The sequence below is a fragment of the Prosopis cineraria genome, unplaced genomic scaffold (assembly GCF_029017545.1).
Source record: "Prosopis cineraria cultivar Desert tree isolate PC_DT_omini unplaced genomic scaffold, ASM2901754v1 PC14, whole genome shotgun sequence".
NCBI lineage: Eukaryota > Viridiplantae > Streptophyta > Magnoliopsida > Fabales > Fabaceae > Prosopis > Prosopis cineraria.
Genome location: NW_026555345.1, coordinates 25,315,016 through 25,327,870, shown reverse-complemented (window position 1 = coordinate 25,327,870; position 12,855 = coordinate 25,315,016). Strand labels below are relative to the sequence as shown.

Sequence of the window (12,855 nt, the reverse complement as noted above, 5' to 3'; positions counted from 1 at the left end):
AATGCTAAAAATTAACATGATTAATTATTTAATTTATATTTCTAAAAACTTGATACCTAATTATTATTATTGAAATAATAATTATATTTTTAATGAATTGACTATTTTTTAAATAAAAGAATAAAAGATTAAATTTGAAATAGTATGGTCAAATAACATCCTACTTTTTAAATTCACTTTTTAAAAATTTTAAATAGTTACATTTCATAAATTTACTTTCAGCTACTATTTGAATATACTTTCAGGATGTATTTTTCTACAAAAGATTTTACCTAAACAACTTTCGACTTTTTAAAAACAAAATTTTGCTTTTTAAATATGAAAAGTAAGAAAACTGAATGGACCCTAAATCTTTGAGCATATTGTTAATCAAAACGTCTTGTTTAACAATTTCTCTTAAGTGTCCAACACTGTAAATTGGGACAAATGGTTAAAAGACTCAAATAAGAAGTCTAATATACAAAGAGCAGTTATGTTGGACCAAGAAGAATGAAGTCATGGTTCATGCTTGTACGTGGGGGCAAGGGAAAGCATGAATCATGAGAGACGGTGACCAAAGAAAAAGCAAAAGGAAACAGAATCATAAAAATATAAAACTCACAGTCATCCACGTCGGCTAAATTCAGTGTCTCACAAAGGACTTGAAACCGTTTTTGAAGGTGAAGAACTGAGGATGGGACCAATTTAGACGATATTCAGACCACTTCATGTTAAATCTCATGAACCTTCCATTTTCAGATGGTTGACCCCTGTTTGGGTCTAAGGTTTCACCTTCCATGCTACAAAAAAAAAAAAAACGTTATTTATAAATTATGAACACTGTATATCATTTCAAAATTTTTATAAAATATGGATATAGACTCACAATCTAAGTTGTTGTGATACCAGAATTATTTCCTGAGTTTACCGAGGAAAAAAAAAAGAATTATTTCCTGAGTAGTGAGGAACAGCTTTGATTTGTTATCTAAAACAATAACCATCAATAAAGCAAGAGTACTAAAACAAAATAGAAATAAAGCAAAACATAAGGGATTTTTTAAAATAATTAAGTCACATGTACTTATACTTTTGTGCATCTAGAGCACGTGAGTTTTAGTAGTGAAATATGAGAGTTTAGGATGTTAAGTGTTTTTTGAAAAACATAATTCAAAAGTAAAAATACACCTTAATTTTAAAAAAATGCTTGAAGGTTTTTTCACATTAAAATGAACAATTAAATACAATAATTTAGTGGCTCAACAGGCTAAATTCAAACTTAGAGCTTATATAAGAGAGCATATTACTTCCTCTATCCTAAATTATAAAATACTTTTTGAAAAAATTCAATGTCTTAAAATATAAAAAATATTGACAAAAATAAAGTTTTAATAATGATGCTTTTCTAATATCACCATTTTCATATATTTTCTTTCTTTAGTATTCTTTCATAAATGCAATATTAAGTGAAGGAGAATTTTTAAAAGTTTATGCTTTTGCTTTGAAAAAGCAAGATTGTATGATATATTAAGGTATGTATAATTTTATTTTAAAGTGTCTTACAATTTAAAATAAAAAGAGTATAAAATAATCATTGTATATATAAACAATAAAATTTATAAAGTTGATAGGAAGTCAAATTTTTGTTAAGTTTGGAACTCTTTTTTTAAATCTTGACCTAGGTATAAATAAATTATAAACACCCACATTTACCATGAATAACAAAGTCATCTTTCCATGGTTTTTCTTCTTTTGGTGAGAGGTTGAATCCAACAAATGATGATGGCAAGTCTTGCATGGCCAGTTGACCTAGTTCTTGATTTTTTTTTTTCCCCTTATGACCAAGTTTTCTCAAAGAAACAACCTCGAAATTAATTAATTAATTAATTAAATCCACAAAAACGTACACCAACTTGTTCTTCTTCTTCTTCTTCAATAATCAAATCATCAAAAACGTGTCGGTGTTGACAAGAATCCTTTCCTTTCCACTCTGACTCGGTCTTCTCACTGATTCTTCTTTTGTTTCTTTCTCTCTATCCATAATCACGATTCCGCACATATTATTATAATTATTATTTTTCCGTTTCAAATTCAAATTTTAGTTTTTAATTTTGACCTCTTCGTTTCTTTTAATTTCCACAGTTCTTTCTTTGCTTCATAACGACCAACCCGCGTCGTCGACGTCGTCGTTCTTTTCCCTCCCAATTTGATTCCAAAATTCCCATCGCAAGTTTAACTTCTTACGTTTCATTTGATTCCTGCGTGGGACGACCCCCATATATATATAGACACACATATACATAGACACACACGAGAAGAGAGTTCGTTGCTTCTGATCTGTGTCATTTACATGGTTTGGCTCTTTCTGGAATATATATTGTTGAGGCCGAAGAAGAAGATTATTATCGTGGATCAAATTAAGAAAGGCGTGATGGGTCTGTTCCTTTCTAAGAGTGTTTTCATGGCATGCAAGTTTTTCTTTTCCCAAATTTTCTCGGGAAAAGTTGCAGGCGATGATTTCTTGCGGCCCAGGAAAATGGTGCGTTTGACCTCTCGTACTGGTAGGCATTTGCAACGATACGATGAAGGTTGTCGCCAAGTTGTGGGGTGTGTACATCCTCTTCATCTTCTTTCAAGTTTCAGTTTTTTTTTTTTTCCTTTTTTGGTTTCTTCATTAATTGGAAGATCCAAAAACCCCTCAAGTTGTCATGCATATATATATATATATATATATATATATGAATTTCCATTGATCCAACATGTAAGATTTTCTCAGAATCTGAAAATTCTTGGGTTTTATCTCAATTAGGTTACATTCAAGTCCATCGCGACAACATCGTTTTCTTGGAGTTTTGTTGATCATTCATTATCAATATAATTTGTCATTTTGGCATCCATTATCAATAAGTGACCTTGAGATCACCATTTCTATAAATAGAGCTGTTTTTTTCTGTATAGATTTTGTTACAAGTTATATTGATAATTTGAAATTAAAAATAATATATGTGTGTGTAGGCGAGGTTAAATTTTATCCATAATTAAATGCAATATAAATGATTCATGTTTTTGTATGATTGATGTTAATTATTTGACCCCTTTTAATAATTTGTTGTAATTTTGAAAATGCTCTCAGATGCATTCCATACAGATACAAGAATAATAGAAATGTTGATGGAAGGCATAACAGTACTGAGTTGGAGGTTCTTATGATTAGTGCTCAAAATGGTCAAGGAATGCAGTTTCCAAAGGTATTTAATTATGATTCCTCATTCAAAATTATTAATTTCATTCAAAATTATTAATTCCATATTCAACATCCACCTAGTTTGTTCAATGTAATTATTCAGTTCTAAAATAATATTTTTTATACATAAAAAAGGTTTGAATCTTTAACTTCTATCATAAAAGTATATTAAATGTATAAAATTACGTATGTAAGTCTTACCCTTATAAATTATGTGAATCATACTTAAAATAAAGCTTTTTTTTTTCGATGAAGGAAAAGAAGAAAAAACAAAAAACACAAAAAATTAAAATCTAACATCGGACATTAAACTATTAGAGATAAAATCAGGAGGAGATGTAAAGAAGATCACATCCCCTATCTGCTTCAAAGCCTCCTTCGCTAACGATTCTGCAACGGAGTTGGCTTCTCGGTGGCACCAAGTCAAATCAATAGTCCAGTCTCATCATCTCATGCTCTAGATCTCTACAATGAGGTCACGATCAGGGTGGGTTGTTCATCATTTTGCAGCATCTTGATAGCCTCCATGCAATCTGTCTCTATCACTATCCTTCTCCAACCCATGTCCCAGGCTCTTTTAAGTGCCCATATGACACCCCAAAACTTAACATTTAGACTGCTCCCATGGCCAATATGATAGATAAACCCATTAAGACAATGCCTGCATGATCTCTAGCAACACCCCTACATCCAGTGACAGCACCATCTTGTCTACTTGCACTGTCTGCATTGAATTTGACAATTTCCATTTCTTGTGCTCTCTATCGTACTCTATCTCTTTCCATCTTAGTAGATAGGGGTTTAGAGTTTGACCAAGACACCAATGCTTGTACTTGAGCCAAAACCTCCCAGACCCCACACTTCTTTTGTTGAAAGACTCTTAAGTTCCTACTGATTCATAACTATCGGCAAAGAATCGCAAACTAAATATCCCATTGATAGCCCTTTAATATGAGCTCTTGAGCCAGATTCCAATCAATCCAATTCATAATATTATTAAAAGAATCAAATGCCACTTTTATCTCCACCGAAAACAATCTAACCCAATAGTTTGTTGCAAAACTACAATCTCAAAGGACATGCATGATAGTCTTTATATGGAAAGAGCATAAAGAACACTTATCATCAAATGATATACCTCTATTAACATGGAATTAGTGTTATAAGTTTGCCCCTCGCGCATAACCAAAGGAAGGTTTTGTTACATTGGGGAATCAACGCTTTCCATACTCTCCTCCAAATACTCCTTCGCATTCCATTTGTATCTGGGCAAAGGCTTTGATAGGCTGACTTCATAGTGAATTTACCATTGTTTGACCACCTCCATCATGGCCTATCATCTCTTTGATTTCCCTTGATATGATAAACTTCTCTCAGAATCGTATCGGGTAGATACTCCTTAAACTTATCCTTAAGCCAAGCACAGTTGAAGAGAAATACTTCTTAACCAAGTCATCAAAAATCTCTTCCAGAACTTGCTTGATAGCATAATTTAGTAGAGAATCATGGTGTGGCAACTAACTATTTTCCAGAATTGTATTCTATTTCCCTTCCCAACATGCCAAGCAATGCCTTTAGTAGTGTCAATCCAAGCATCAAGAATACCTTTCCAAGCACCTGATACACTTTTACGCGCTTCAACCTTAGGGATAACGTCTTCACCACACTTGTATTTCTCTCTCATAAATTGTACCCATAGAGCATCTCTACGATGAACCAAGCCCCATCCCAACTTCATCATGAAAGCTTTATTTTGTCTGTAGGCATGTCTCAAACCTAGACCCCCTTCATCTTTTCTCATGCACACATCCTCCCAAGCCACAAGATGTAACTTCCTCCACGAATTAGAGCCTCCCCATATAAATCTTCGACACTTCTTACAATCTCTTTATAAGTATAAGCAGGTAATGGTGTAGATTGCATAGAATAAGAAGGAATAACTGCAACAACAGATGATACTAGTGTATGTCGAGCCGCCAAGGATAGAGAATAAGCTTTCTAAGAGGCAAGGCGACTGTCCATTCTCTCAAGAATATTCTGATAGATAGTCTTAGTAACTCTTTTATAATGCAAGGGAACATCTAAGTATCTACCCAGATCAGAGGTGGGTGTAAAGTTTAGAAACTTACTAATTTTAGCTACCTGCATCCACTTACATTCTCATAGAATAAGATTCTGGATTTAGAGTTATTTACCTTTTCTCCAGAAATAGATCAAAAATCATCCTGACAAGCCTTTATTATGCCTGCTTGATCCATACTAGCTTCTGTAAAGAGCAGCAAGTCATCCGTAAAGAAGAGATAAGAAATGCCAACCCTATTTCTTCATAATTTGAACGGCATCCAATTCTCATTATCAACCTCCCCTTGAATCATGTGGCCTAACTTCTCCATTAATAGGACAAACGAATATGGAGAAATAGGATCACTTTGTCTTAGACCCCGTGAAAGAGAGGATTTCTCCCCCTTTTCCTATTCCATAACACTTGCATTTTAGCCGTAGAGAGACAATTAGATATCAAATCAATAAAGCTAGTAGGGAGGTTCATTTCTTTAAGACATCTGAGAACAAAGCTCCATTTCACCCTGTTATAAGCTTTTTCTAGATCAATCTTTAAAGCCCTGAAGCCATGTTTTCCCTTGCACTTACGAAAAGAGTGTATAATTTCCTGAGCCACTATAATATTATCTGTACTCTACCTTCCAGGAACAAAACTACATTGATTAGGAGCCAGAACCTTATCCATGATTCCTTTCAGTCTTGTTGCGAGAATTTTAGTCACTACTTTATACACCACATTACATAGGCTGATGGGTCGAAAGTCCTTCATAGATATAGGAACATCAATTTTTAGAATGAGTAAAATATTTGTGTCATTGATGTGGTCCATAGACTGAGGAGTTTGGAAAATCTGCTGCACGAGATTGAACATCGATATACCAACCACATTCCATTGATTTTAGAAAAAAAGAGGATTTAAATCATCAGGTCCTGGAGCTTTGAGAGGTCCCATAGAAAAAATAGCATTTTTGACTTCTTATTGAGAAACATCTTTTTCTAGCCATTCAAGGTCATCCTGACCTATCGATGGATAACTTTGTTAAAAAATAACGTCACTTTGAGTGTGGGAGTCATTAGAATAAAGACTAGTGAAGTACTCAGTCCCCATCCTTTTTAACAAAGCTTTGTCATAGATCCACCCACCATCATCTCCTTTCAAAGCTTCAATATTCTTTCTCTTCTTTCGGCAATTTGTCATGGTATGAAAAAATTTTGTATTTTTATCACCCCGAGTATATCAATTGCATCTTGATCCTTGCAGCCACATAATTTCCTCTTGAATTAAGATACTTTCCAAATTTCTCCAAATAGCACGTTGTTCTTCCTCCAATATTAATGAGTTTGGTTCAGCCCGTAAACATCGATTGATGCCTTCAAGTTTATGTAGTAACTCAAATTTTTGTTTCTTAATATTTTTAAAAACATTAATGTTCCAATCTAAAATGTTTGAAACAAACCTTGCAACATTCTCTTCCCATCCTTAGGTGATACTCCACGAGCTTTTCATCAGATCATTGAAATCATTATGAGTCACCTATGGAGCGAAAAAATGAAAGTCTCTTACCTTCTTCCTAGTGTTAGCATTGTTCTATAGCTTTAAGAATAGAGGGCAATAATCAAATTTCATCTTAGGAAGATGGATAACAGAAGCTTTAAGAAAGTGTTCGAACCATAAAGTATTAGCACAAACTCTATCAATTTGACTTCAAGATCTCCCATTGCCCTAAGTATACTTAGGTCCTTGGTACCCCAAGTCAATCACCTCAGCTTCCTCAAACCATTTTTTAAACATACTATCAATTCTTGAAGGTGATGAAGATAAGGAAAAACACTCATCTTCACACAAAGTAGCATTAAAATCCCCACCAATAATACTCCATCTACATCCCCCATCTCCTTCTATTTGACGTAAAATTTTTCATAGCATGCGGTGCCTTACATAATTCGGACTACCATCCACTAGAGATAACTCCCATTCTTTTCTATTCCCCTTATTGAAACAACCATGCAGTACTTGATCATATTTCAACTTCACCTTAAAATCCACTCCCTCTCCCCAGAAACACCAAATGCCACTACTATAACCATTTGCCTCAATACAATCAAAATTTGTGAGGTCAATCTTATATGCAATGAATTGAGCTTTAGAGTTATCATGTCTTGGCTCCAGGAGAGCCAAAAAACTAAACTTATATCTCTTATGTAGCTCTAAAATCAAATTTATAAAATTACATCCTCCAATACCATGAATGTTCCATAGTAAAATATTGAATTTATTTATACTATCCATAAAAAATATGTTTTTTTTAAAACAAAACTCAAACGGCCTAGTTAGAACTTCATACCATTAGCATCATTAGCCACCAAATCAACCATATCCTTTTTATTTGAGTCTATGGATAAAGGATTAGAGTGAATAATATATTAGGCCTCACTTGGATCAATAGGGTTGTCATCAATTCTCATAGAGTCTTTGTCTAGTTCATCACTATCTTTATCTCTTTGTTGCTTATGCTCATAACCCATCTCATCGGTCCCTTCTTGATTCATATCTGAATCCCCCTGCGCTGTGTGTATGTTCAACTCATCTATTGCAGACTCAACATTCAAGAATTTTGGCCCATTTACTAATTTCCTTCTACTCAGCCCATTATTGTCTCCCTTTTCCACTAGCCCATCTGATTGCTTTGATCCAAACTTTTTTCCAAATTTATTCGACCCAATACCATGCTTCAGCTCATTAACAGATGCCATCCTACGTGTTCGCCCCTCCAACTTGAACCTAGTCAAAATCCTTTTATTTGTAATATCTTTAAAAGGATCACGTGCCGCTTGATTTTGCATATTATTCTCTTGTATCTGCATGTTGTTCTCCACCGTATCTGCCTCAATATTTTCCAAAATTGAGTGGCGAGATTTTAGCCCCTCATTCTGATATTTCCCCTTAAAATCATGCCTAGGAATATTTCCTTAATTCTCCGACCAGCCACCTCGTCGGAACTGATGACGTTGTACCAGCATCTACAAGTCATATTGCACCACAGATTCTTGTACTTCTCCTTCACCTTCTAATCCTTCCAGCACAGTGGATGAATTATCAGCATACTAAGCTACCACCTTACCCATCAACTTTTCCTTATTATGAGAGTTTAATCCTTTTTCCTCAAATTCCTGCACCTTTAATTGACAGTGTTCAGCATCATGCCCGTATGTTCCACATCTCAAGTATATAAGATGTATACTCTCATATTGTATCCTCTTTTCTTTCCTATTAATTAGAATAATAGGTTGCAATGGAGCATTAAGGTCCAGTTTGACACATATTCGTGCAAATCGTGCCTTCTTCCGATGCATCGTGGTCATATCTACCTTCAAAACTCTTCCTACTTAGGATCCCAACACATAAAAGATTCCTTTATCATAGTAGTCGAGTAATAAGTTCGTGATTCGAATCCAAGCTACTATTTTCATAATCTTCTCTTCCTCAGGTTCAAAATCCTCCTTCCATGGTTGCACAGCCAAGTAGTGATCAAACAACAACCACGGACCACCTATAAGAGCAAGCTCATAATCCTGCAGGTTCTCAAATTGCACCATAAAGAAGCCCGAACCAACATCTATCACAGCAACCTCACCAAAACATCCCCACATCTGTGGAAGTCTGCTTTTCATATACTCAGCTCACCATACGCCTCAACAGCTTCATTATCAAGATATTACTCTACCTCTTTGCCAATCTCTCTTTCTCAACTGGTGGAATAATGACATTTAAACCTCTTAGCATCATTTTGACAATAATTCTCAACTTCCAATTATCATTGCTCCACCAATCCTCTTCCTCCATTTTAACCATACCATTCGTATAAGCTTGCTTATATGATTTTCTAGCCTTCCCGTTCTCTTCAGAAGCTCCAGTATTGTCTTCCTTCTCTCCACCGAGCTTACCTTCGACACCCTTCTTTGCTTCTATGTTTGTCTCCTCCCTCCTTATCCAAGGTTCATCTCGTGGGATCAGGGTATGTTCATTCAAAAAGTTCCATCACCCGCACGAATCTTCTTCTTGCTATGAGCTAGGGCATCTTGTTCCTCCGGCGTCAGCGCTGATGACTTTCTCTCCCGCACACTCATCTCGTTTTACTTATCCCCCTTTAAAATAAAGCTTTTTAAATATTCTTATTGACTTTCTATTTTAGGTCAAAGCGAGCATTTGACTTGAGTTTGCTAGTCATTTTTTTTAAAAACACTTTGATTTGTTCATTTTCTATTTTTATTTTGTTAAATTAAAATGGGCCTTGAAGTACATTTTGCCATAAAATCATTGTTTGTAATTTATGATTTATGAACAACGACATAATTTCTTATGCATTTTATATTGATTAATTTAATTAACGTGTTTGTAAAATATTGTTTTGGTTTAGGGAGGTTGGGAGATAGATGAATCTATGGAACAAGCAGCTTTAAGAGAAACCCTAGAGGAAGCTGGGGTTGAGGGTAACGTCCAAGTTAGTATATCCTCATTCTTTTTTAATTTTTCTCTCTTATTTTTAGTTATGTACTACGAGAATGATCCTCATTCTTTTTAAATTTTTCTCTCTTATTTTTAGTTATATATTGCGAGAATGATAGATAAATTCTAAAGGTATCAATTAATTTAAATTAAATCCTAACTAATCTCAAAATGTCAAATTTCAAGGGGATTTGCAAAATCAGCTTTTAATTTTGCAACTTTGTTGTGATAAATTTATAATTTATTTTTTAAATTTTAATATGGTTGAAGAATAGATAAATTTATTTTTTCTATTAAAATTTAAAATATAAATTACAATTCATTACAATGAAGTTGTAAAATTAAGAGCTGAATTTGTAAATTCTTGAAGTTTACACTTAAAAATTGGTTGGGACTAAATTTAAATTAATTGATCCCCCTATGACCTATATATCATTCTCTTATATATATATATATATATATATATAGAGGGAAAACATACCTTTTGATTTTTGCATTTTGATCATGTTTTATTATAGATTCCTATATTTTTTTGGCATTCTGAGTCCTTACATTTTCATTTTTTGATGTTTTAGGTACTTAAATAAATAAAATGAACAAAGTATATGTATCTTGCATAAACATAAAACACCAAAAAATAAAAGTGTAAGACCTGAAATACTGAAAAAAATGTAGGGATTTATAATAAAATATGAGCAAAGTACAAGATTAAAATGTATGTTTTCTCATATATATATATATATATATATATAAAATACGTGTTAAACACAAAAACCAGTGCCGCTGCATTTTCAAGTCTCTATTCCTATTGGAGTTTTAGTTTTTGGAGAAACAGAATGCGTGCCTTGTTTCAAATTATAATTAATAATACGTGCTAAACAATTATTTTATTTATTATTGTTGCCAAATTAAAGATATAATAAATTACATTATTATTATCTTACATGGATGCTGTGCGATGTTTGTGCAGAGCGTGTTAGGGAAATGGCGTTATAAGAGCAAACGACAAAGCGTTGTGCATGAGGGACATATGTTTCCTTTGCTTGTGAATAAGCAGTTAGAAGATTGGCCTGAGAAGAACATTCGCAAACGATTATGGGTAAGTTAACTTTATATCTATTTCATTTATTATTAATTCATTTGCCTATGATTAATTTATTATACAATAAATTAAGGGTTGAGATATATTTTTGCTCTTAAAATATTTTTTGAGAAGCACCCAACAATCTTAAAGTTTTTGTTAAATTAATTTTACCCTTTTCATCAAAATTTCAATGTTGACTATTAGAAAATTTAATACAACGGGCAAAAAAAATTTCATTTTAATAACTTTAAGGGTAAAATTATTCCAACAAAAACGTTAAAATATTAGATGCTCTTCAGAAAATACTTAAGAGGCAAAAATGCACCTTTATGCATAAAATCAACTTTGCTCGCTTAAAAATAACACAATTTAAATTAAAAAGAATGAATCCCATATCTTTTTTTAAAAAAAAATTAAAGGAACAGATATTAATAATCAAAGGTTACACATGGGATTGGACCTGCTGTGGAATATTTAAAGTACGTGTCATGAAATCCTGAAAAAGTTGTTAAACAAAAAACATATTAATTTGAATTTGCATGATGCCATTATTGATGCAGATGAGTGTGAGTGAAGCCAAGGAGATTTGCCCACATGCGTGGATGAAGGAAGCATTGGATGTTTTGATTTACAGACAACGAGAAGATGGAAATGGATATGAAAATAATGAAACTTGTGGAGAGGAAGAAGGAACGCAAGTGATTGACTACAGCACATCATAAGAGATCAATAGAAATTAATTAAAAATTAATTAAAGAATTAAGGAACTAATATCACAATAATTAATAGCAAGTCAGATAATTAATAGAAGGATTAAAGTTGCTCATTGTCTTTTTGTAATATTGTTACTTCTGCTTAGTTAGGGTGTGCATAGGAGGTAGCCAATATCATGAAGAGCATGATAATTTTTGCCAATAAGTAGTTGAATATAATATATGGTTGAAGATGTAGACATATATTCAATTTATTCTTTCATTAATTTAAATAAGATCGTTGCGGATACTTATAAGGAACTCCCCTTTGGTGTATCATTCTTCTTTTATAATTAATTGAGCCAAGGAAAATTAATAATCACTTAGTTTTTGAAATTTAATATTCAATGTAACTCTTAGAGTTAAGAATTCCCAAAACTAAATAAGCCTGACTCTCTAGAAAAGCTTGAATAACCCAGCCCACCTGAATTCTTTCGACCTTTAAAATTATTTTTAATTAAATTTTACTTTAAAATTATTTATTTTATTTTATAAAAATATATTTTTATATTTAAATTAGGACTCAAATATATAATATTTTGTATAAAATAATTTAAAATTTAAAAAATTAATTAATATTTATTATATTTATATATTTTTTAAAAAATAGATATATTTTATTTAGGTATTCAGGCCTATTCAAGCTAGTCCAAACATAAAAACTATCTATTTTTTTAAGTTGGGTCCTAAAATTTTTTAAGTGGACTTAAGCTAACCAGTCATATTTGACTTAAATTATTGATTCTTAACGCTCAATTCGTAGTCATATCTAATCTGTTGGTCACCCTATTTAGACTTAGTTGCACAGTCCCTTTGAAACTTTAGGTTGTTTTTTTTGAACTGTAGGTACCAATTAATTAAATGGTTAAAATTTAAAAGATTAAATTAAACAAATTAAATTTAAAAATTGAGTTATGATTGAGTTAAAAATATATGAATTAAATGATTAATTTTTTAAAAAAATTATTTCTATTTAAGAACTTTCAATCAAATAATTAATGGTTATTTTTTCCCAATGGATATATATATATATATATATGTTGGTGTGTGTATGAGAATAGCAAAATGTGTATCTGGTTAGGGATTTTGATAACAGTGACCTTTGCGATATGGAATTCTAAATATTCTCTTTAGTCTTAAATGAAGAAATTAACTAGCAAATTGACATATATTAAGTAAATTAGATGAGTTAGTTATTTATTAAAAAAGTATCATGCACACTAAATTTTTT

General features: G+C 32.3%; 1 protein-coding gene across 1 annotated transcript; it reads left to right on the top strand.

The window, feature by feature from the left end:
- Positions 1 to 2,195: 2,195 nt before the first annotated feature.
- On the top strand, positions 2,196 to 11,872 carry LOC129292992 (nudix hydrolase 18, mitochondrial-like). The gene is made up of 5 exons (XM_054930760.1): positions 2,196 to 2,583; positions 3,110 to 3,224; positions 9,700 to 9,783; positions 10,759 to 10,887; positions 11,433 to 11,872. Exons 1-5 carry the CDS (start codon positions 2,327 to 2,329, stop codon positions 11,592 to 11,594), a joined length of 747 nt encoding a protein of 248 aa, XP_054786735.1. The 5' UTR covers positions 2,196 to 2,326; the 3' UTR covers positions 11,595 to 11,872.
- The last annotated feature ends 983 nt before the right edge of the window (positions 11,873 to 12,855 follow it).